General features: G+C 46.1%; 2 protein-coding genes across 2 annotated transcripts; both read right to left on the bottom strand.

Annotated features, from left to right (window-relative positions):
• Positions 1-18,124: 18,124 nt before the first annotated feature.
• Positions 18,125-19,054, bottom strand: LOC133282250 (olfactory receptor 5AR1-like). The gene has a single exon (XM_061478297.1). It carries the CDS (start codon positions 19,052-19,054, stop codon positions 18,125-18,127), a length of 930 nt encoding a protein of 309 aa, XP_061334281.1.
• Positions 19,055-22,835: 3,781 nt separating this feature from the next.
• On the bottom strand, positions 22,836-23,717 carry LOC133282249 (olfactory receptor 8U9-like). The gene is made up of 2 exons (XM_061478295.1): positions 23,646-23,717; positions 22,836-23,474 (listed from the first exon to the last, which is right to left on the bottom strand). Exons 1-2 carry the CDS (start codon positions 23,715-23,717, stop codon positions 22,836-22,838), a joined length of 711 nt encoding a protein of 236 aa, XP_061334279.1.
• Between the last annotated feature and the right edge of the window lie 2,216 nt (positions 23,718-25,933).

The following is a 25,933-nucleotide window of genomic DNA, read 5'->3' as shown; positions in this document are numbered from 1 at the left end:
AGCCATCCGAAGGGTAACTGCTGCCTGGCCAAGCTGAGAGCCTGCAGTTGTGTGTGAGGAGGCAAAGAGTGGATGTGGTTTCCCTCAGCTTCAGCACAGCTCTTGGCACCATCTCCCTCAACGCTGCTGTACCCAAGGGAAGCCATTGCAGCCTGGGTGGGTGGACAAAGAGGAGGGTGAATCACTTGTGTCAGCAGAGCCAGCTCCAACAGTTGAGGAGCCACCAGGGACATCCCAGGAACCAGGAGATGCAGGTGCCTGCTCCCAGGCTGTCACTTCCACAGCCACCACGACTCCACAAGGAGCAGCATCAGCCAGGGCCCTTCTTCTGCCCCAGTACCCGCAGAGCCAGCAGTGCCGCCATGAGTCAGGAATGTTGGGCACTGGGTCCCCAGGTGAGGGCAGACCAGGTCGACAACACCGCAGCGGCAGCAGGAGGCCAGAGAGACGCTGCTGCTGCACTGCACGGCTCTGCGTGTGCAAGGTGATCTCAGAGAAAACTCCAGGAACAAACTCACCACCAAAGTTTTCAAGCTGACAAGCAGGTATTCTTTATTGCGGCGCCGGCAGACACGGGGGATAGCTCCTCCTAATGTGTGTCCCCCAGTTGCCACACAAGCCGTCCTTTCATAGTCCCTGGGCATGCATACATATTCATGAGGCTACGTATGGATTACATCATTTTCCAGAAAGTTCCCCGCATGCGTACAGAATTGTGGGGGTGGTCTCTGAGGGTTGTTTACTTCCTCCAACGATCTTCATCACTTCTGGCAGCTTTGAAGCACACACAGTAGATGCTCATACCAACTTCTTTGGTTTGTTTACACCACAGACATAACAATCCTCCTGTCCTTCTACTTATCAATTAGTTTAACTGCAGCCCATCCTGGACACCTGCCATTCCCAGATACCCCTTATCCCTGTCTCCTGTTCTTCTAGCCTGTTTTTCTTACACTCATTTTGTACTAAGGTCATAAGGGCCTAAAACTACGTCAGCTATAATGGTTTATCTTACATGAGAAAGAATTCTCAGCCTGTTCTCTAGCCGCGGTCTGGTTTTTTTTATGTGTATCATGCACCTCAGTAATTTTCCATTGCTACTGTTACAAAGCCATCAAACAACATTACTTAAAACTGATTCTAAAGGTATATATATTTCATTTTGTAATGTTTTGCCTCCCCCCTTGTCTCAAATTCCCCCTTTTTCTGTCCTTTTGCAAATTCTTTTGCAACATTTTTTATATTACCATTACCATCTAAAGACTTTTTGAAATAATTTCCCATTTCTACTTGGTGCTTAATTTCGTTCCTTTGCCAATCGTCATAACTGATCATAGACCATTTACAACAGCAGAGGGAACATTGGATCATACCACAAGTAATCAATATTAAAACAAATAACATCAATATTCCTCAACCAGGAGAGGTTCAGGTAACCATGAAGTTATTTTTTTCCATATTTCTTCAAAACCCCAGGAGGTGTCATCCATGGCCATTTCATGAAATATCTTAGTTTGTTTCCAAATTTCCTCCAGATCTGTTTCGATTCTGCCACTTCAGTCTGTATAGGAACAACAACTTTCATTGATTATGGAAGAAAACCCTCCTTGTCATGCCAATAACATGTCTAGAGCTATTCAGTTTTGTAATACCACTTTAGACGGGCTGGTTATCTCTTGTTGTTCTGCCTGAATTATATCAATGGTTTTACTTTCCATTTCCTCTATGTTTGCTGAGATATTTACAATTGCCTTCTCTAATTCACTTACTCCCAAAGATGGAATTAGCTCTCTTACAAAACTATGAAATGCAGTGTGCCATTCAATAATAGGGTTAAACCCTCTCTTAATCCGTTTAGCAAAACTTCTAATCCAGGTCCCAGAAGGATACCTGTTGATAATAGTAAAATTGGGTATTACAGCACCTAAGGTGCATGCCTCCTTCCAGCTGGGGGGCAGAGTCCTATAAGCATTTTCTCCACATAACCAGTACCTTTAGGAACAGGCCATCACTGAACTACAATACCATCTATATTAATAAGCACGATCGCAATTTGAATGGTGACCTACATCTGTGGCATTGAAACAAGCATGATCTCCTACCCTGGTTCCTGGTGTAATACATCTTTGTGCACAGGTGTAATGTTTATTACCTGGATTAGGATTAACTATTCCAAAGTTTAACCTTTCCTTCGAATACAGATTGCTAGTGTTCACCCACAAATTTGTCCATGAGGCAGTGTTTGGAATTGGAACTCCAATTAATGGGAGATCCAGGCTTTCTCCTGATTTAGGCAACTGTGCACACACCCAATAGTCAGTACGATTAAAAACATTAGTAATATTCTGCACTAACTTCAGGTGTAAGTTCTGGTCCCAAGCTTGTGCTCCAGTTATCATATGAGTCCAAATTATGACCGACGCAATTTCATACGTAAGGGTCCTGAAGGTTCGATCCGCCATGTCTTCTCTGGCTCTGGTGCTTTCTTAATTCTTGAATGATGTATCCAAGCAGGTTGTTCCTTTATCTTCACTGCTGTAAAGGTGGTCAGTAATATTGTAGGGGAGTCGTAGAAGAGTCATAGTGTGGTAGAGGAGGCATAGAGGAGTCAGATGGCTAACAGACGGCTCATAGAGCAATCTTAGGAGTCATAGTAGAGTCACAATGGGGGTCATAGAGGGGTCATAGAGGCATCATAGTGGCATCATAGAGGAGTCATAGAGGTGTCTTAGGGGAGTCATAGAGGAGTCATAGAGGTGTCATAGAGGAGTCCTAGAGAAGTCATACAGGAGTCCTGGATGAGTCATAGAGAGGTCATAGAGCAGTCGTAGAGGAGTCATGGAGGGGTCATAGAGGACTCATAGATGGGTCATTGAGTGGTCATAGAGGAGTCACAGAGGGGTCATGGAGAAGTCATAGAGGAGTCATAGAGGTGTCATGGAGGATTCATGGAGGAGTCATAGAGGAGTCATGAAGGAGTCATACAGCAGTCTGAGAGGAGTCTTGATGTCAAAAGTCACAGAGGTGTCATCGAGAAGTCATAGAGCAGTCATACAGCAGTAACAATGTAGTCATAGAGGAGTCATGGACGAGTCATAGAGGAGTCATAGTGACATAGAGGAGTCACAGAGGTGTCATAGAGGTGTCCTAGAAAAGTCAGAGAGGAGTCACAGAGGAATCAGAGAGTCATAGGGCAGTCATAGAGAAGTCATAGAGTCATAGAAGAGTCACAGAGGCTTCATAGAGGTTTCATAGAGGAGTCATAGAGGAGTCATAGACGGGTCATAGAGGCGTCACAGAGGCATCATAGAGGTGTCATAGAAAAGTCATCCTGTCCAAGACTCATAGAGGATTCGGAGAGGAGTCATAGAGTCATAGAGTCATGGAGGTGTCATAGAGGACTCATAGAGGAGTCGTAGAGGAATCATAGAGGAGTCATAGTGTTATAGAGGAGTCATAGAGGAGTCATAGAAGAGTCAGGGGCTCATTGACGACTCAGAGGAGTCATAATAGTCATAGTGGAGTCAGAGGGGTCATAGATGCGTCATAGAAGCATCATAGATGTGTCATAGAGGAGTCATAAAGGTTTCATAGAGTTATAGAGGAGACATTCAGGAATCATAGGGGAGTCATAAAAGAGTCATAGAAGAGTCATAGAGGAGTCATAGAGGAGTCAGAGGAGTCAGAGGAGTCATAGAGGACTCATAGAGGGGTCATAGAGAAGTCATAGAGGAGTCATAGAGGAGTCATAGAGGAGTCATAGAGGAGTCATAGAGGAGTCATACTGTCCTAGAGTCAAAGAGGGGTCATAGAAGTGTCATAGTGTCATAGAGTCATAGGGGTGTCATAGAGGAGTCATAGAGCAGTCAAATATCAGTCATAGAGGAGTCATAAAGGAGTCATAGAGGAGTCATAGAGCAGTCAAATATCAGTCATAGAGGAGTCATAAAGGAGTCATAGAGGAGTCATACAGCATTCACAGGGGAGTCATAGAGAGTCATAGAGAAGTCATAGAAGAGTCATGGAGGAATCATGGAGGTGTCATAGAGGAGTTATAGAGGAGCCATTGTGTCATAAGGGCATAGCGGAGTCATAGACAGGTCGTAGAGAAGTCATAGAAGTTTCATTTAGTGGTCCTAGAGGAGTCATAGAGGGGTCATGGAGGAGTCATAGAGAAGTCATAAATTCATACATGTGTCATAGAGGAATCAGAGAGGAGTCACAGGAGTCATAGAGTAGTCGGAGAAGTCATAGTGGAGACATAGAGGAGTCATAGAGTAGTCATAGAGGTGTCATAGAGGAGTCATATAAGAGTCATGGAAGAGTCATAGAGGAGTCATAGAGGAGTTATATTGGAGTCATAATGGAGTCATAGAGAAGTCATGGAATAGTCATGGAGGAGTCATGGAAGAGTCATAGAGAAGTCATAGCGGAGTCATAGGCGTGTCATAGGGGACTCATAGAGGAGTCATAGGGGAGTCATGGAGGAGTTGTAGATGAGTCATAGAGGAGTCATACTGGAGTCATAGAAGAGTCCTAGGGGACTCATAGAGGAGTCCTAGAGGAGTCAAAGAAGATTCTTAGAGGCATCTTAGAGGAGTCATATAGGATTATTAGAGGGTTCATTGAATAGTCACAGATGAGTCATAGAGGATTTATAGTGGAGTTATAGTGGAGTCATAGTGGAGTCATAGAGGAGTCATAGAATGGTCAAAGTGGAGTCATAGAGGAATCATAGAGGATTCAGAGAGGAGTCAGAGAGGAGTCAGAGAGTCATAGAGGTGTCACAGAGTCACAGATGTGTCATAGAGGCGTTATGGAGGAGTTAAGGAGGATTCATAGATGAGTCGTGGTGGAGTCATAATGAAATCATAGAGGAGTCATATTGGATTCATACAGGAGTCATAGAATAGTCAAAGAGGAATCATAGAGGAGTCATAGAGGAGTAAGAGAGGAGTCAGAAAAGAGTCAGAGATTCACAGAGGAGTCATAGAGTCATAGATGTGTCATAGAGGAGCCTTGGAGGAATCAGGAAGGAGTCATAGTGGAGTAATAGAGGAGTCGTATAGCTTTCATGGAGGAGTCATAGAGGGGTCATGGAGGAGTCATAGAGGGGTCATGGAGGAGTCATAGAGGAGTCATGGAGGAATCATAGAGGAGTCATAGAGGAGTTGGAGGCATCATAGATTCATAGATGTGTCATAGAGGAGTCATTGTGTCATAAAGTCATAGAGGTTTTATGCAGGAGTCATTGAGGGGTCGTAGCAGAGTCATAGAATGGTCATTCTGTGGTCATAGAGGAGTCATAGATAGGTCGTAGAGAAGTCATAGGGGTGCCTTAGAGGAGTCATAGAGGATTCTTAGAGGAGTCTTAGAGGAGTCATATTGGAGTCAGAGAGGAGTCATAGAGGAGTCGTAGAGGAGTCGCAGATTACTCACAGAGAAGTAGAGGAGTGGAAGAGGAATTGTAGATTAGTCATAGAGGTGTCAGAGGATTCATAGAGAAGTCATAAGGGAGTCATAGATTCATAGATGTGTTGTAGAGCATTCATCGAAGTGTCATAGAGGAGTCATTGCCTAAAGTCATAGAGGATTCATACAGGAGTGATAGAGGAGTCATAGAGGAGTCATAGAGAAGTCATAGAGGAATCATAGAGAAGTCATAGAGGAGTCAGAGAGTCAATAAGGTGTCAGAGCAGTCAATAAGGAGTCCTACAGGAGTCATAGAGGAGTTGTGGAGGAGTCATAGAGGAGTCATAGAGGAGTCATAGAGGAGTTGGAGAGTAGACATAGTATCACAGAGTTATAGGGGTGTCATAGAGGAGACAGAGGACTCAAAGAGGATTCATAGAGGAGTCATAGTGTCTTAGAGGAGTCAGAGAGGAGTCAGAGAGGCATCAGAGAGGTGTCCTAGAGGAGTGCTAGAGGAATCCTAGAAAAGTCCTAGTGGAGTCTTAGAGGAGTCCTAGAGGAGTCATGGAGGGGTTATTGGGTGTTCATAGAGGAGTCTTAGATGAGTCATGGAGGATTCATAGAGGAGTCTTAGAGGGGTCATGAGGAGTCATAGGGGCATCTTAGGATGGTCATAGAGCAATCATAGTGGAGTCATAGAGGAGTAATAGAGTCAAAGAGGAGTCATAGGGGGGTCATAGAGGAGTCATAGAGGAGTCATAGAGTAGTCATAGAGGATTCATAGAGGAGTCATAGTGTCATAGTCATAGAGGAATCGTAGAGAACTCGTAGAAGAGTCATAGAGGAGTCATAGGGGAGTCATGGATTCATAGATGTGTCATAGAGCATTCATAGATGTGTCATAGAGGAGTCATAGGGGAGTCATAGATTCATAGATGTGTCACAGAGCATTCATAGCGATGTCATAGAGGAGTCATAGAGTAGTCATTGTTCCATGAAGTCATAGAGGATTCATACAGGAGTCATAGAGGAGTCATAGAGGAGTCACAGAGGAGTCAATAAGGTGTCAGAGCAGTCAATAAGGAGTCCTACAGGAGTCATAGGGGAGTCATGGAGGAGTCATGGAGGAGTCATAGAGGAGTCATAGAGGAGTAATGGAGGTGTCATAGGGGAGTCAGAGAGTAGTCATAGTATCATAGAGTCATAGGGGTATCATAGAGGAGACAGAGGACTCAAAGAGGATTCATAGAGGAGTCATAGTGTCGTATAGGAGTCACAGAGGAGTCATTGAGTAGTCACAGAGGAGTCATAGGGGAGTCATAGCAAAGTCATAGCCGAATCATAGAGGAGTCATAGTGGAGTCATAGAGATGTCGTAGAGGAGTCCTAGCGGAGTCATAGAGGAGTCCTAGAGGAGTCATAGAAGAGTCTAAGGGCAGTCATATAGGTGCCACAGAGGAATCATAGAGTAGTCATAGTGGAGTCAGACTGGAGTCATAGTGGAGTCCTAGAAGTGTCATAGAGGAGTCATAGCGGAGTCCTAGAGGAGTCATAGAAGAGTCATAGTGGAGTTTTAGTGGAGTCATAGAGGTGTCATAGGGGAGTCCTAGAGGAATCCTAGAATAGTCCTAACGGAATCATAGATGACTCATAGAGGAGTGTTAGAGGAGTTCTAGGGGAGTCATAGACGAGTCACAGAGGAGTCATAGAGTCAAAGATGAGTCATAGTGGAATCACAGAGGAGTCATTAAGGAGTCAGAGAAGTGTAACAGAGGAGTCACAGAGGAGTCACGGAGGAGTCCTTGAGGAGTCATAGTGTCATAGAGAAGTCATAGAGGAGTGAAAGAGGAGTCAATGAGGGATCAGAGAGGAGTCAGAGAAGAGTCATAGAGGATTCATAGAGTTGTCATACAGGGGTCACAGTGGAGTCACAGTGCAATCACATTATAGTTATAGAGGTGTCATAGAGGCGTCCAAGAGTAGTCACAGAGATGTCATGGAGGAGTCACAGTGTCATGGATATGTCATACAGATGTCCTAGAGGAATCCAAGAGGAGTCCTAGAGGAGTCCTAGTGGAGTCATATTGGAGTCAAAGTGTAGTCATAGTGGAGTCAAACAAGAATCACAGTTCAGTCATAGAGGAGTCATAGAGGTGTCACAGAGGAATCATAGAGTTACAGAACAGTCTTAGAAGGAGTCATAGAGGAGTCTTAGAGGAGTCAAAGAGGAGTCATAGTGGAGTCAAACAGGAGTCACAGAGGAGTCCCAGAGGAGTCACAGGGGAGTCATAGAGTTATAGAGAAGTCCTACAGGAGTCCTAGAGGAGTCAAAGAAGAGTCATAGTGGAGTCAAAGAGGAGACATTGTATAATCATAGAGGAATCAAAGAGGAGTCACAGAGGGGTCATAGAGTCATAGAGGAGTCATAGAGGAGTCATAGGAGAGACATGAATGAATCATAGTGAAGTCATAGAGTCATCAAAGAGGCGTAATATAGGCGTCAGAGAGGAGTCAGAGAGGAGTAGATGAGTCATTGAGGAGTCATATTGTTATAGAGGAGTCATAGAGGAGTCATAAAGGAATCATAGTGGAGTCATAGGGGCGTCACAGAGGCGTCATAGAGACGCCTTAGAGGAATAATAGATCAGACATAGAGGCGTCAATGAGCGGTCATAGAGGAGTCATAGAGGTGTCATAGAGGAGTCGGAGTCGAGTTAGAGAGGAGTCAGAGAGTCATAGAGTAGTCATAGTGTCATAGAGGAGTCATAGAGGAGTCAGAGAGAAGTCATAGAGGAATCATAGAGGAGTCAGAGGAGTCATACAGGGCTCACAGTGGAGTCCCGGTGGAGTCAAGGTGGAGTCATAGAAGAGTCATAGACGAATCATAGAGGTGTCTTAGAGTCATAGAGGAGTCGTAGCATCATAGAGGAATCATACTGTCATAGAGGAGTCATAGAGGAGTAATCCAGGCGTCATAGAGGCATCATAGAGGCATCCAAGAGGAGTCATAGATGCGTCATAAAGGAGTCATAGAGGAGTCATAGAGGAGTCATAGAGCAGTCCTAGAGGAGTCCTAGAGAAGTCATAGTGGACTCAAAGAGGAGTCATAGTGGAATCATAGAGAAGTCACAGAGGAGTCACAGAGAAGTCATAGAGGAGTCATAGTGTCATAGAATAGTCAGAGAGGTCAATGAGGGGTCAGAGAGGAGTCATAGAGGCTTCATAGATGCATCAGAGGCATCCAAAAGGAATCATAGACGAGTCATTCACGAGTCATAGAGGAGTCATAGAATCATGGATGTATTATAGAGAAGTCCTAGAGGAGTCCTAGAGGAGTCCTAGATGAGTCTTAGAAGAGTCATAATGGAGTCATAGGGGAGTCTTAGATGGGTCATAGAGGAGTCAAAGAGGAGTTAGAGAGGAGTCACAGAGGAGTCACAGAGGAGTCATAGAGTTACAGAGGAGTCATAAAGGAGTACTGGGGAGTCATACAAGAATCATAGTGGAGTCATAGAGGCGTCATAGTGATGTCATAGAGGCATCTTTGAGGCGACATTGAGGCGTCATAGATTAGTCATAGATGTGTCATAGAGGGGTCACAGAGAGCTAAACGAGGGGTCAGAGAGGAGTCAGAGAGGAGTCCTAGAGGAGTCTTAGAAGAGTCATAGAGGAGTCATAGAGGAGTCATGGTGGAATCATTGAGGTGTTGTTCAAGTGTCAGGGAGGATTCATGGAGAAATCACAGCGGCGTCACAGATGAGTCATAGAAGAGTCATAGAGGAGTCATAGAGGAGTCATAGAGGAGTCATAGAGAAGTCATAGTGTCATAGAGAAGTCATAGAGGAGTCAAAGAGGGGTCAATGAGGAATTGTGAGAGATGAGTCATAGAATAGTCTTAGAAGAGTCATAGAGGAGTCATAGAGGAGTCATGCAGGGGTCACAGTGGAGACACAGAGGAGTCACAGTGGAGTCATAGAGGCTTCACAGAGGCATTATAGCAGCGTCATAGAGACGTCCAAGAGGAGTCATAGAAGAGTCGTAGAGGTGTCATAAAGGAGTCATAGTGTCATACAGAGTCATAGAGGAGCCATAGAGGAGTCATACAAGGGTCATAGAGGAGTCATAGTGGAGTCATAGAGAGGTCATAGAGGAGACATAGAGGAGTCAGAGAGGAGTCATAGATTTATAGAGGATTCATAGAAGAGTCATAGGGGAGTCATATAAGAGTCATTGAGGAGTCATAGAGGAGTCCCAGTGGAGTCTCAGTGGAGTCACAATACAGACACAGTGGAGCCATAGAGGCGTCATAAAGGTGTCATAGAGGCATCATAGAGGCGTTCAAGAGGAGTCATAGAGGAGTCATAGAGCAGTCATAGAGGAGTCAAAGAAGAGTCATAGAGTAGTCATAGAGGAGTCATAGAGGATTCATAGATTTGTAATGGAGGAGTCATGTAGGAGTCATAGAGAAGTCATAGAGGAGTCACAGAGGAGTCATAGAGGAGTCATACAATGGTCACAATCTAGTCACAGTGGAGTCACAGAGGAGTCATACGACGGTCACAATCTAGTCACAGTGGAGTCACAGAGGAGTCATAAAAGCTTCATAGAGGCATCATACAGGCGTCATAGAAGCGTCACAGAGTTGTCATAGAGGTGTCCAAGAGGAGTTATAGAAGAGTCATAGACAAGTCATAGAGGAGTCATAGAGCATTCAAATATCTTTCATAGAGGAATCAGTCATAGAGTTATAGAGGAGTTATAGACGAGTCATAGAGGAGTCAGAACATTCAAATATCTGTCATAGACAAATCATAGTCATAGAGTTATAGAGGAGTTATAGACGAGTCATAGACGAGTCATAGACAAGTCATAGAGGAGTCATAGAGCATTCAAATATCTGTCATAGACAAATCATAGTCATAGAGATATAGAGGAGTGGTAGAGGAGTCATAGAGTAGTCATAGAGTTATAGCAAAGTCATAGAGGAGTCATAGTGTTATAGAGGATTCATAGAGGAGTCATAGTGTTATAGAGGATTCATAGAGGAGTCACAGGGTAGTCATAGTAGAGTCATAGTGGAGTCATAGAGGAGTCATAGAGGAGTAATAAAGGAGTCATAGAGGAGTCATAGAGGAGTCAGTGGAGTCACAGTGGAGTCATAGAGGCATCGTAGGGGTGTCGTAGGTTGGTTCAAGAGGAGTCATAGAAGAGTCATAGAGGAGTCATAGAGGAGTCAAAGAAGAGTATTAGAACAGTAATAGAGGAGTCATAGAGGAGTTGTAGAGTGTTCATAGATGAGTAATAGCAGAGTCATAGAGGAGTCAGAGGAGTCATGAAGGAGTCATAGAGGAGTCATAGAGGAGGAATATAGGACTCATACAGGAGTCATAGAGATGTCATAGTATCATAGAGTCATAGAGAAGTCTTAGAGGAGTCATAGTGTCATAGAGTCATAGAGGAGTCTTAGAGAAGGCATAGAGCAGTTGTAGAGAAGTCAATAAGATGTCAGAGCAGTCAATAAAGAAGCATAGAGGAGTCATAGAGGTTTTATAGAGGAGTCATAGAGGAGTCATAGAATCATAGAATCATAGAATAGTTCGAGTTGGAAAGGACCTTAAGATCATCAAGTTCCAACCCCCCCTGCAATGGTGTCGTGGTTTAAACCCAGTCAGGTAACTTGTTCACTCACTCCCAGTGAGTGGTGCCGAGCTGACAACAATCGAGGTCCGTGTCCCCCCCCACCGGGGTTCTCCCCCACTCCCGGAGGAACGGGGAGGAGGATCGAAAAAATGCAACTCCCACGGGTTGAGACAAGAACAGCCCAGCATCCAATGTACACAAATCACCACCGCTACTATCAACTACAACAATGATAAGGGAAAATAACAAGGGAAGAGAATACAATACCACCAGCCAAGAAAACGAGTTCCACCCGGAAGCCCGTGTCCTCCTGGGTAACTCCCAGTCACCCCCCACCCCGGCCATGACGTGCTGTGGTATGGAATACCTCCCTGGCTAGCCCGGGTCAGGCGCCCCGTCTCTGCTTCCTCACAGCTTCCCCTCCTCCCTGGCAGAGCATGAGCCTCACAAAGTCCTTGGTCAGGGTAAACATCACTTAGCAACAACTGAAAACATCGACTTCACCAACACTGTTCTCAGGCTGGACCTCAAAACACAGCACTGCACCAGCTACCACAAAGGAGAAAAAAACAAACATGACTGCTACTGCTGAACCCAGGACATTATCCACCCCTTATTCCATACCATTCATGTCGTGCTCAGATCCCACATTTTCAATACACCATCGCTCTCCCATATATATACATCCATATACATACAGACCAAGAGGAAAAGATCATTTTCTTAGTGCATGGACCAATCCCTATATTCGGTCCATGATGTTCCAAGTTCATTCTCTGTTGGGATGATGGCTGGAGGGAAGTCAGGGCCAGTCGCTGGTGACCTGGAGACATCTAGTTGATGGGCTATAAAAGCATTACACAGCAGGCAACAGCATACAATTGAGTTCACTGGCTGTTTTCCCCTAAAATCAAATCCCCTTGAGGTATTCATCTGACTTCCCCATCTTCCCGCATTACCCACCAAGTATATCCAGGTCCCTGAGCAAAAGCAATCCCACGAGTGGGTTTGCCTTTACCTGAAGCAGGAATTACCCAGACTGTCTTCCCCAGCAAATTCTTCATATGCACCACGGGACCTTTGTCCCCCTCTACAAGATGTAAAAGTTCTGACTGGGCTGGGCCAGCCCTGTTGGCAGATCCTCTGGTGTTGACCAACCAGGTGGCCTTTGGTAAGTGTGTATCCCAATGCTTGAAAGTTCCCCCACCCATTGCTGTCAGTGTAGTTTTTAACAGCCCATTGTACCGTTCGATTTTCCCAGAGGCTGGTGCATGGTAGGGGATGTGATATACCCACTCAATGCCATGCTCTTTGGCCCAAATATCTATAAGGTTATTCCGGAAATGAGTCCCATTGTCTGACTCAATTCTCTCCGGGGAGCCGTGTCGCCACAAAATCTGTTTCTCAAGGCCCACGATAGTGTTCCAGGCAGTGGCATGGGGCACAGCGTATGTTTCCAGCCACCCGGTGGTTGCTTCCACCATGGTAAGCACATGGCGCTTGCCTTGGCGGGTTGTCGGCAGTGTGATATAGTCAATCTGCCAGGCCTCCCCATATTTATACTTCAACCATCGTCCTCCATACCAAAGAGGCTTTAACCGCTTGGCTTGTTTAATTGCAGCACATGTTTCACACTCATGAATAACCTGGGCAATAGTGTCCATTGTTAAGTCCACCCCTCGGTCACGGGCCCATCTATATGTTGCATCTCTGCCCTGATGGCCTGAAGTGTCATGGGCCCATCGGGCCAAAAATAATTCACCTTTATGTTGCCAATCTAAGTCCATCTGAGCCACTTCAATCTTAGCCGCTTTATCCACTTGTTGGTTGTTCTGGTGTTCCTCAGTGGCCCGACTCTTGGGTACATGGACATCTACATGACGTACCTTCACCACCAGGTTCTGCACCCGGGCAGCAATATCTTTCCACAGTGCAGCAGCCCAGATGGGTTTACCTTTGCGTTGCCAGTTGCTCTGCTTCCATTGCTTCAACCACCCCCACAGGGCATTTGCCACCATCCATGAGTCAGTATAGAGATAAAGTACTGGCCACTTTTCTCGTTCAGCAATGTCCAGGGCCAGCTGGATGGCTTTCACCTCGGCAAATTGACTCGATTCACCCTCTCCGTCAGCAGTTTCTGCAACTTGTCGTCCAGGACTCCATACAGCTGCCTGCCATCTCCGATGCTTTCCCACAATACGGCAAGAGCCATCAGTAAACAAGGCATACTGCTTTTCACTTTCTGACAGTTCATTATCTGGTGGGGCCTCTTCAGCACGCACCGCCTCCTCCTCTGGTGACATTCCAAAATCTTTGCCCTCTGGCCAGTCCAGGATGACTTCTAGAATGCCTGGACGACTGAGATTTCCTATTTGAGTTCGTTGTGTAATTAGTGCAGCCCATTTACTCCATGTAGCATCAGTTGCATGATGTGTAGAGGAGACCCTGCCTTTGAACATCCAGCCCAGCACGGGCAACCGGGGTGCCAGAAGGAGCTGTGCTTCAGTGCCAATCACTTCCGAAGCAGCTCGAACCCCTTCATAGGCTGCCAGTATCTCTTTCTCAGTTGGGGTATAGCTGGCCTCAGATCCTTTATATCCCCGACTCCAAAAGCCGAGGGGTCGACCTCGAGTCTCCCCTGGAGCTTTCTGCCGGAGGCTCCAGGTAGGACCGTTCTCCCCAGTTGCAGTGTACAGTACATTTTTTACATCTGGTCCGGTCCGGACTGGTCCAAGGGCTACTGCATGAACTATCTCGCGTTTAATTTGCTCAAAGGCTTGTTGCTGCTCAGGGCCCCATTTAAAATCATTCTTCTTCCGGGTCACATGATAGAGAGGGCTTACAATCGAACTCTAATTTGGGATGTGCGTTCTCCGGAACCCCACTGCACCCAAGAAAGCTTGCGTTTCTTTCTTATTAGTTGGTGGAGACATTGCTGTTATCTTGTTGATCACATCTGTGGGGATCTGTCTACGTCCATCTTGCCATTTTATTCCCAAAAATTGAATCTCCTGTGCAGGTCCCTTGACCTTACTCCGTTTTATGGCAAAACCGGCTTTCAGCAGAATTTGGATTATTTTCCTCCCTTTCTCAAAGACTTCTTCCGCTGTATCGCCCCACACAATAATGTCATCAATGTATTGCAGGTGTTCTGGAGCTTGCCCCTGTTCCAGTGCAGTCTGGATCAGTCCATGGCAAATGGTAGGGCTGCGTTTCCACCCCTGGGGCAGTCGGTTCCAAGTGAACTGGACACCCCTCCAAGTAAAAGCAAACTGTGGCCTGCACTCTGCTGCCAAAGGAATTGAGAAAAATGCATTGGCAATATCAATCGTGGCATACCACTTGGCTGCCTTTGACTCTAGTTCATACTGAAGTTCTAGCATGTCCGGTACGGCAGCACTCAATGGTGGTGTGACTTCATTCAGGCCACGATAGTCTACTGTTAGTCTCCATTCTCCATTAGACTTTTGCACTGGCCATATGGGGCTATTGAAGGGCGAGCGGGTCCTGATGATCACCCCCTGCCTCTCCAGTCTACGGATCAGCTGATGGATGGGAATCAGGGAGTCTCGGTTGGTGCGATATTGCCGCCGGTGCACTGTTGTGGTCGCAATTGGCACTTGTTGCTCTTCAACTTTCAGCAACCCCACAGCAGAGGGATCTTCTGAGAGACCAGGCAAGGTGGACAGCTGCTCAATTTCCTCAGTCTCCAAAGCAGCAATACCAAAAGCCCACCGGTACCCTTTTGGGTCTTTGAAGTACCCTCTCTTGAGGTAGTCTATGCCGAGGATGCATGGAGCCTCTGGACCAGTCACAATAGGGTGCTTTTGCCACTCCCTCCCAGTCAGGCTGATTTCACCCTCCAGCACAGTCAACTCTTGGGATCCTCCTGTGACTCCAGAAATATAGATGGATTCCACCCCTTGACAGCTTGATGGCATCAGGGTACACTGTGTACCGGTATCTACTAGAGCCTTATACTTGTGTGGGACTGATGTGCCAGGCCATCTGATCCACACAGTCCAGTAAATCCGATTGTCCCCTACCTCCACCTGGCTGGAGGCAGGGCCCCTCTAATGGTCGTCACAGCGTTGGACACTTAAGTCGTGCTGAGTGGGATTATTCTTCGTTATCACAGGAGCTGGAGTAAAATCAGCTCTTCCATTCCATCTGGGAAACTGCTCACCAGAGACTGAAGCCGTAGCTCTCATGGGACGATCAGTCTTGGCCCTTGCTCCCCTCTTCAGTTCACTCACCCGTTCCTCCAAAGCTGAAGTAGGTTTTCCATCCCACTTTGTCATGTCTTCTCCGTGATCCAGCAGGTAAAACCATAGGGTACCCCGTGGCGTATACCTCCCGGGGTTCTATTGTATATGAACAATAGAACGCCTTTTGTTAATAGTTGAGACGTGTGCTGGTACACGTGAGGAGCTGGATAAATCAGATAGATCGTCCCTCAATTGTTAGAGGTCCTGGGACAGTTTTTCCACAGCTGAGATGATGGAAGGGGTGAGATTGTCTTCGAACTCTCGGAGTTTATGAACCATTTCATCCACTGTTAGTGGTACTATGTCATTCCAGGTTACTGTTGCCAATGAATGGGCATATGATGACGGTGCATTCTGTGTAAGTTTTCGCCACATGGGTCGTGTACATTCAACTTCATCTGGATCTATAGGTGTATCCCCGTTATTCGGCTTGATGTGATAGAGCATCTCTACGATGGCCGATTCCCTCAGAGACTGGATGCCTTTGTCTATAGTAGTCCACTTGGCCGAATGGCTCATAACATCGTCCTTGTACGGAAACCTTTCTTTCACAGCTGCCAAGAGCCGCCTCCAAAGGCTGAGGGACTTTTTCTCTCTTGCAATTGCTTTGTCAATTCCCCCTTCTCTAGCAAGTGATCCCAGCTGCTTGGCTTCTGTATCTTCTAGTTCGTGACCATCAGCCCCATTGTCCCAGCATCGGAGTAACCAGGTGATGATGTGCTCCCCTGGTTGACGGGTAAAATCTTTTCGCATATTCCGCAGCTCGGTTGAGGTCCGAGGTCGAGAAGTTACCTCTTCTTCTTCTTCTTCGTCATGTGATGATGACTCCTGATCAGATTCTGGACCGGGTGGTGAATTCATTGGTTCTTCATCTCGCTTCACCCTTTTTGCCTCCTTTTTGCTTGTTCTCTTGCGTACAGGGGCAACCGATATTGGTACGAATTGGTCCTCTGGTTTGGCTGCAGTGATTATCACTGTGGTTTGAGTAGCGACTGTACTTGTTGCTGGGGGTGGTGTAGCTACTGTGCTTGGAGCTGGGGTAACCGCGCTGTCTGTTGCAGTTGAAGTTTGAGCAGCTGCTGTACTTGTCACTGGGGTAGCTGCGCAGTTCATTGCAGCCAAAGTTTGAGTAGCGACTGTCGCTTTGCCCTCAGATCCGCCGACATTCTTTTCCTTTTGAAGGTGCTGGATAGTGTTGAACAAGGCCCTGTAAGCATAGGCCAAGCCCCAGCACGTTGCCGTGATTTGTCCATCTCTGGTATGGCCAGAATGACCACACACCTCATTTAAGTGTTTTACTAATTCTTCTGGATTTTGCAGTTGTTCGGTAGTGAAATTCCAAAGTACTGGAGGGGCCCACTGACCTAGATACTTGCCCATACTATCCCACAAACCCTGCCACTCATGGCTGTCCAGCCTCTGGGAAAATCTCTCGGTCCTCCTACATCGTCGTTTGACCCCAGACAAGACCCAAACCTGACTCTACTTAACTCTTGAAATCAGTAGTGGGCAAAACACACTCTGTATGCGTGTGAGCATGGTGATTCCCATCACCATCAGCAAACAAGTCTCAACAGCATTAAAATGCCATTCAAAAAATTCAAAACTCTCAAATGTAAATGGTCTGGGGGGACGACTGGGAGGGTAAAAGAATGTCTCCTTCACAGGTTGAGCACCTGAGAAGGAGAAAAAAGATGTGTAATTGCTAAGCACCTCCATCATATACCTCCCAAAGTATAAAGGTGGTGACCACACTGGGAACATAAACCAGATCAGTTTCATGATCAATGATTCTATTGTATTACAAGTCATTACCATAAAGTACAATGGGACAAAAACCATAGCCCAAGCCCCACACTTAAAAAACACTAATACAGCAAATACCGGATGGACGTAAGATATGATATACTGAAACTGTGAGATCAAGAGGAACAACCTTGAGAGCCAATAAATCAGCATTGTGACGAGTGACTATCAATCCAGACAGATCTGTTCTTATCTCAAGCCCTCGTGCCCCACGTTGGGTGCCAAAAAAGAACTGTCGTGGTTTAAACCCAGTCAGGTAACTTGTTCACTCCCTCCCAGTGAGTGGTGCCGAGCTGACAACAATCGAGGTCCGTGTCCCCCCCCCCCCACCGGGGTTCTCCCCCACTCCCGGAGGAACGGGGAGGAGGATCGAAAGAGTGCAACTCCCACGGGTTGAGACAAGAACAGTCCAGCAACCAAAGTACACAAATCACCACCGCTACTATCAACTACCACAATGATAAGGGAAAATAACAAGGGAAGAGAATACGATACCACCGGCCAAGAAGACGAGTTCCACCCGGAAGCCTGTGTCCTTCCGGGTAACTCCCAGTCACCCCCCACCCCGGGCATGACGTGCTGTGGTATGGAATACCTCCCTGGCTAGCCCGAGTCAGGCGCCCCATCTCTGCTTCCTCCCGGCTTCCCCTCCTCCCTGGCAGAGCATGAGCCTCACAAAGTCCTTGGTCAGGGTAAACATCACTTAGCAACAACTGAAAACATCGACTTCACCAACACTGTTCTCAGGCTGGACCTCAAAACACAGCACTGCACCAGCTAGCACAAAGGAAAAAAAAAAAAAAAAACAAAAAAAAAACATGACTGCTACTGCTGAACCCAGGACAACAAGCCAGTCATAGGAAGAAAGACAGACTTGGAAATGGTTCCAAACCAGATCTTTAAGGTGAAGGAATAGGGTGGGGAAACAAAAGTCCTTGGTGTCAACTGAAGCTCTGGAGACCTTTGTCACAAAACCAGCAGCTAAACATCCTGCCAAAGCTACTTCCAGCTGACAAAGTCCCTCAGGGCGTTCTTCACCTCCCTGTTCCTGAGGCTGTAGATCAGGGGGTTCAGCATGGGCACCACCAGCGAGTAGAACACAGCAAAGACCTTATCCGTGCTCAGGCTGCTGCCAGACCCTGGTCGGAAGTTCAGGGCGAGGATGGACCCGTGGAAGATGGTGACTCCAGCCAGGTGAGAGGTGCACGTGGAGAAGGCTTTGTACTGGCCCCGAGCAGAGCTGATCCTCGAGACAGCAGCGAGGATGAAGGCATAGGAGACCAGGACGGCCAAGATGGTCACCATCTCCACCAGCCCACCAAGGACAAATATAAGACACCTATTGACACGTGTGTCAGAGCAGGAGAGGGCCAGAACAGGCGTGATTTCACAGTAGAAGTGGTTGACCTTGGCTGGCTGGCATAAAGGTAGGCTGAAGGCAAACTCTGTGTGCACCCAGGAGTTCAGCAGGCCAAGCACATAGGAACTGGCCACCAGCAGCATGCAGAGCTGGTGGGACATGATGGCCGAGTACAACAAAGGCTTGCAGATGGCCATGTAGCGGTCGTACGCCATCGCAGCCAGGAGGAAGCACTCGGTGGTGCCAAAGGCTATGAAGAAGTAAAGCTGGGTTGCGCAGCCAATGACAGAGATTGTTTGCTTCTCCATCAGAAGGTTCATTAACATCCTCGGTGCCACCACCGATGAGTAGCAAGCATCGAGGAGAGATAAGTTGCTAAGGAAAAAGTACATGGGGGTCTGCAGCTGAGCGCTGCTCCTGATGAGCACAACCATGCCCAGGTTCCCCACCAGCGTGATGAAGTAAATGAGGAGGAACAGGATGAACAAAGGCGCTTGCAGTTGCGGGTTGTCCATCAGTCCGACAAGAGTCAGCTCTGTCACTTGCTTGCTTTGGTTTTCCTTAGCCATCTTCTCCTAAAGCACTGTAAGCTGTATTCATAGAGCCATAATAAACAGTTAATGGAGACACTCAGCACCTAAAAAGCCCATCAATCCCCAGGGTTTGGATGGCAAACCCTCTCCTTATCAGAGATCTGCTTCATTTGCATCAACATTCATCAAAAAACAGTTTAGCAAAGCAATGAATGTTTTATTCTGGTAGCAGTCACTCTGCCAAGTGTTTCCTATTCCATTCATTCTAAAACACATCTCCCTGATGTATACTCATGGTATATATCACACTCCAGGGTAACCCTCCCAAGTTCTAACAAAGAAAGTGTAAAAGAAGGGGTTCAGTGCTTCCTGTAAAGAATTACTGACATCAATAATGAAAATCTCACACTAGACCATGTCTTTTTAGAGGTGACATGGTCTAGTGTGAGATGTCCCTGCCCAAGCCTGAGAGGTTGGAACTAGCTGAACTTCAGGTGCTTTCCAACCCAAACCAGTCTGTGATTCTGTAATTCTAGGACTTAGAATCATAGAATCAACTGAGTTGGAAAAGACCTTTCAGATCATCAAATCCAACCTTTGAAGAAGAATAGAACGTTTGGCATCTTAGGAAGCCTTCCCCATAGAGGTTTTCCTTAAAGGTGATTTTGCTTGCACACTGTAGATGAAACAGGAAAACCCCATTTATTCTTCAGTAACTTTTCATCTGTTTTGCTATTTCAGGGTTATTCTTCTATTTGGTATATAGAAATGGTGAAGTGCCATCATGAGGGAGAAAAGAAACCAGTAAAACCAAAAAATGGCACAACAAATCTTTTCCTTTTTATCAACTTTTCCTACACCTCCTCTTTCTAAAATCCATATTTAAGAGTTCTATGAAAATACACCATGGCATCCTGCCTTTTAATCACAGAATCAGGGAGGGATATGGAGCAGCCTCCACAGGGGTCCACAAGGAACCACTGTAACATAAACACTTGGAAGAGACCAAGAAAAAAGACAGGAAAACTGTTGGGAATAGCAGATCAATATTAGCCTAAGATCATGGAAAGCACTGTGCTGCTCATGGGGTGTGCGTCACTGTCAGCAAATCTCTGCAGTGCAATGAGCACAGCTTTCCCATCAGCAGTCACTGTAAAACTGGTATCAAAGAGCCTGGCTTATATTCAGAAAGGAAAATCAGATAAACCATTTATCCCTATGGAAGAAGCACATGGGGTTTAGCTCTATGTACAACCTGCAGCATGACAGAATTAATCAGGGTGGGATCACCGGCATTGCAGTGATAAAGGATTTATTATAACTGGTATTTTAGCTGCTATCTACTGCTATTAAAAAATAACCAAACCATTATAACTGGTTCAACACCCTTCACAAAATCCACGTGCCCTGTGATCTTCCTTCTTCTGGTGTTCTCTTGCTCTGCCATGAAATAAACAGTTCCTCATGGTCTGTCTAATAAAGATACAAACCAGAACAATCAAATTCCTCTCCCTCATCTCTAAAGGATGAAACCATTCTCCTGCTATCCTGCTTCCTGCAAGGAATTATGCATTGTATTGCACAAGGAGACACTGGCACAGGGTGCCCAGAGAAGCTGTGGCTGCCCCATCCCTGGCAGTGTTCAGGGCCAGGTTGGACACAGGGGCTTGGAGCAAGCTGCTCCAGTGGAAGGGGTCCCTGCTCTTGGCAGGGGTTAGAACTGGATGAGCTTTAAGCACCCTTCCAACACAAACAATTCCGGGATTCTATGATACTATATAGCCCCTTAAAATTATAAACTACCTCCTAGCTCCAGCAATAAAACAAATCTGGATGTCCCCTTGTCCTTACCAGTGACAGCTTGGTTCTTCTTCCTTGCTTCACATTAAGTTACGACAGATGACGAGGACACTTATATGCTCTCTCTGTCCCCCCTGATGGTGTAATTGCTTTATAACCCTTCTCTCTAATCCACTGAGACCTCCGAGGTGCTTTGGCTGAGAAGTGTTTTGCAGAACTTCCTTTGGGAGAAGTGCAATTATTATTATATTACTCTGTCATACACATATGTGTGTGCATGGGGGGGGTGCATAGATGGATGACAGAGGAATATGAAAATAAAATATAAAATAAATTAAAAAATGGAATAAAAAAATAAAATGATTAAGAATTAAAAATAATACAAATAAAATATAACTTTAAAATTAAACATAAAAAGCAAACAAAAATGTATATTAAAATAAATTAACTTAGCTAAAATAAAGAATAGACTAGAATAATAAATTGAAATAAAATAATATGAAATATTAAAATAAATAAAAACTAAACTGAAAACTAAACTAAACCAAACCAAATTGAAATAAAGCTGGTCTTCCTGCATGGATCCTTCTCCTTGGAGAGGGGCTTTGGACCAAGGCCTGTAGGGACAGGCCAAGGGGACAGGCTTTAACCTGCCCGAGGGGAGACTGAGATGAGCTCTGAGGCAGAAGCTCTTCCCTGTGAGGGTGCTGAGGCACTGGCACAGAGTGCCCAGAGAAGCTGTGGCTGCCCCATCCCTGGCAGTGTTCAAGGCCAGGCTGGACACAGGGGCTTGGAGCAAGCTGCTCCAGTGGAAGGGGTCCCTGCCCGTGGCAGGGGTTGGAGCTCGATGAGCTTTAAGGTCCCTTCCAGCCCAAACCACTCTGGAATTCCAGGATTCATCTCGTGATCCTAGATATCCATATAAATACACACATGCACACAGATTTCCATTGCTGGGACACAAACAGGCATTTCTGGGCTGTGATTCATGTGATTTGCTTTAGAGACTGGAGTTACAACAGAGTGAATTACACATAAAGGTGCCTGTTTCTTATGGGTGGGGAGAAATACCCACTCGTTGAAAGATTTACTTGAGCAAGAACATAGTTTATCCCAACTTTAAAGTTGTTTACTTGTATTTTTTATCTGGGTTTGCTTCTTTAAGAGGGAGCCCTTCAGGATATCCACATCAGTCTCCATTCTTTAACTTACTGGTGAATTATGTAAAAGGCCTACTTCTGAATCAGCTTCAAGAGCTGGGAAATCCAACACTGATGATTCAATCACTGCTGAAACAATGGATATTGACCCAACCTGTGATTAAGTTCTTTACATTTGCACACCGTCTGCAAAAGAACAGCAAAGACAAGGCTCAAATTGCCCAAAGTCTTCCAGGTAAATTAGCACCAACACTGTGAGATTTCAAAGGACCAAACAGCTTCAGCTTGACCTGAAATTTCACTTGTAGGAACCAAGTTTTGGGTGGGAAAGCTTTATTTAAGAGTGCCACAAGCCTTATCATGAGAAAGTACAGTGGAGACTTGTGTGATTGAGTTATTAACTGATTCTATGATGTCCTGTGGTCCTTTGGGTCTATTCCGTTCTCACCCAGGCTGGTAGGCACTGGGTTTCAGAGACACTCCAGAAGAAGAGAGTTTCTGGCTCTTCTTTTGAGTTCACCTCTGAACCTTGGCAACCTGGAAACCCATGCCCAGGGTAGTCCATGCTGTCTCTGTAGTGACTGAAGAGAGCAATGTGATGAACAGGATGAATCAAGGTGTCCGGAGGAGCTGTTTGTGCACATTGACCATTGGTGATGAATGAGGTTGGGCTTCATCTCACCCACCTTCATCTAGGCAGGTGTTACATGCCAAATCAGTGTCAGATACCTTATAAATGAGAGAGAAATTACAGAGTAATCACCTCAATACACCTTCACAGAGACCTCCGTGCTGCAATGAGTCCTGCTCAATAACAGCAACAAGGAAACACCCTCCTGGTCACCAGCTTCCTCCATTCACTGCCTTCTCCCAACTGCTCTCAGGAGGGCAGCCTTCACCTCCCTGTTCCTTAGGCTGTAGATCAAGGGGTTCAACGTGGGGGTCATGATGGTGTAGAACACCGTGGCCATTTTGTTCTCATCCAAGGCAAAGGTGGAGCTGGGGCGCAGGTACATGAGCAAGATTGCCCCATAGAACGTGGTGACGACCATCAGGTGGGATGTGCAAGTGGAGAAGGCTTTTCTCCTGCTCTCCTTTGAGTGGATCCTCAGGACAGAGGGGAGGATGTAAGCATAGGAGATAAAGATGATGGTCATGGTGCTGAGACAGTTCATGCTGACGAGAGCAAGGATGACCCCCTCGTAGGAGTGGGTGTTGGAGCAGGAGAGAGGTAAGAGTGGGGCAATGTCACAGAAGTAGTGGTTGATAACATTGGAGTGGCAGAAGGACAAGGTAAAGATGAAAGTGGTGTGGGTCACCGCATGGAAGACACCAACAGCATAGGAACCAGCCACAAGCCACCAGCACATCCATCCACACATGATGGTGGGGTACATGAGGGGTTTGTAGATTGCCACATACCTGCCATAGGCCATCACAGCCAGCAGGAGGCACTCAATGACCCCAAAAATGACAAAGGCCAGGTTGGACGAGGCCTTGGGTGATATGATTTAGCCTAAGGTGTCCCTGCCCACGGCAGGGGGGTTGGAACTAGATGATCTTAAGGTCCTTTCCAACCCTAACGATTCTATGATTCTATGAAAGATGCAGAGCTGGGCTGCACATCCCAAGAAGCTGATGGTTTTCTCCAGTGTCAAAGTCTGCACCAGCATTTTGGGGATGATGACGGAGGAGTAGCAGATGCTGACAAAAGCCAAATGGCTGAGGAAATAGTACATGGGGGTGTGAAGGTGAAGATCAGTCCTGAACAATACAATGATCCCAAAGTTCCCCAAAAGGGTCAGCATGGACATGGCCAGGAAAGCCATGAAAAGGGGGACCTGGAGGTCTGGGTGGGTGGTCAGCCCCAAAAGAATGAACTCATGCACATCAGTGTGATTGACGGGTGTCATCCTCTGTAATGCATCAACCTGCAGGAGATAGGCAAAACAGACAATGATGCGGGCAGCTCAAGAGGACCCTCAGCTTCCTCGGTGTCAACAAAGGGAAGCAGAACCCATCCTGCTAGAGGGTCAGTTGGACTCTGGATAGCTCTTGGAAGAGATTTGAGCTCTTGGACGAGCCAAGCCTCCATCTAGTGGCTACAAGAGGGTCTTAAAACCAAACCCTCAAGCTCAACAGTGAGAGCACCCACCTGGGTTTAGCTCAGCATTTCATCTCTCCTCTTTCTGCCTTCCTTGGGACATTTAATACAGGAGGAAGGTCAATAACTGGGCAATTCTTGGAAGCTGGGTTGGAACTGGATGATCTTAAGGTCCTTTCCAACCCTAACTATTCTATGGTCGAGGTTTAGCCACAGATGGCAACTAAGCCCCACACAGTTCAGCAATAACTAAAACACCCGGGACTTATTAACACCATTTCAGCACCAATCCAAACCATAGCCCCATAGTAACTACTATGAAGACAATATGCTCTATCCCAGGCCAAACCAGCACAGACATTGACTGCATTTTGGGTTTTCCTTAGGAAATGACAGGTACATTTGGAAAATAATTGCTGTTTTCTAAAATGAACCAACATGGAACAATTCCACTTGAAGAAATCCTTTTCCTGTTGACTTTCACTTCCTTTTGCAAAGCAAAGCAGAGCAGAAGTGTGGGCATTTTAAAGCTGAGAAGAACACAAAGTTTTCAGCAGACACAGTCCATAAGAAAGGAAATTTAAGGTGGCACAGTGATGATGGAGAAACCTGGAGGGTCCATGCAGCTCCTTCAGCAACTGGGATGAGTTTGGCTGCTCCTCCAGATGATGACTGAGGCCACGTTCATCTCCAAGCAGATCTTGAGAGTGGGTTTTAGCAGCCTTTCCTTAGAAGCTGCACTGAGGGTGATTTGCTGTTGCATCTTGCAAAGGCAGACAAGTGCCCTCTGTAGTTTCTATTGTTCAAGATGTATTTATACTCATTTCTGAGACCTTGGAAGTGTTCCAGTCCATGAAGGTTGACAACAAGCGAAATCCACCCAGAGCATCAATCTCTTCATCTCCAGGTGCACTAATAAAGCTCAGGAACAATATGCTGTAAATATGTGGATTTAAGGAGATGTCTTCCTCCTACTCCCACATTGAGGAGAGGGAGTGAGTGAATCATGTCTACATGCTTCACCCCTGATTATTCTCATGACTTTATCAACTGGCTTTCCTAATGCTACTTAAAGAGAATTTCAGCAACACAAAGAGAGTTCCTGCAACCATTCATACTCTTACAGTTGCCCCTTGTTATCATCTTCCTGTGAAACCCATTCCAAATGTTGATTTTTGCCTTTGCTGACTTGACTAAGACAGTAATTGTCCCCACACCAAGTTTTTACCATTTCCTTGGGGTTTTTGTTTCATTTTCCTATGAGCAGTGGTGAGAAGAGAAAGGAAACAGCAACCACCTGAATTCAAATCAACAGGAGAACTGCAGTAGTACCTAAACAAAATTCTTTTGACTGATATCTGTCCAGTAGGTCCAAGTGTTGTGACACGTATTACCCACCATACTGTGGTCTTGGTGTATGGATTCATGGAACACTTCCCTGTCTAATTTCTTCAAGAGATTTTAGTTTATGGAGCTGGAGATGTCGCTGTATTAGTTTGTTTCATAGAATCCCAGACTGGTTTGGGTCAGAAAGAACCTTAAAGCTCATCCAGCTCAAACCCCTGCCACGGGCAGGGACCCCTTCCACTGGAGCAGCTTGCTCCAAGCCCCTGTGCCCAACCTGCCCTTGAACACTGCCAGGGATGGGGCAGCCACAGCTTCTCTGGGCACCCTGTGCCAGCGCCTCAGCACCTTCACAGGGAAGAGCTTCTGCCTAAGAGCTCATCTCAGTCTCCCCTCTGGCAGACATTGCTCCCTCTTATTATAAAAAGAACCCACATTGATAAGGCTGTTTTCTGACACAGCTTTCCCAAAGAGGACCTGAGGACATGAAGAAGAAATGCCACTGCT

The sequence above is a fragment of the Pezoporus flaviventris genome, unplaced genomic scaffold (genome assembly GCF_033815535.1).
Source record: "Pezoporus flaviventris isolate CSIRO_AGI_PZ_B2104156 unplaced genomic scaffold, CSIRO_AGI_Pfla_v1 ptg000116l, whole genome shotgun sequence".
NCBI classification, from domain to species: domain Eukaryota; kingdom Metazoa; phylum Chordata; class Aves; order Psittaciformes; family Psittacidae; genus Pezoporus; species Pezoporus flaviventris.
The sequence above is the reverse complement of the archived record's forward strand: the minus strand, read 5'-3'. Positions and strand labels throughout refer to the sequence as shown.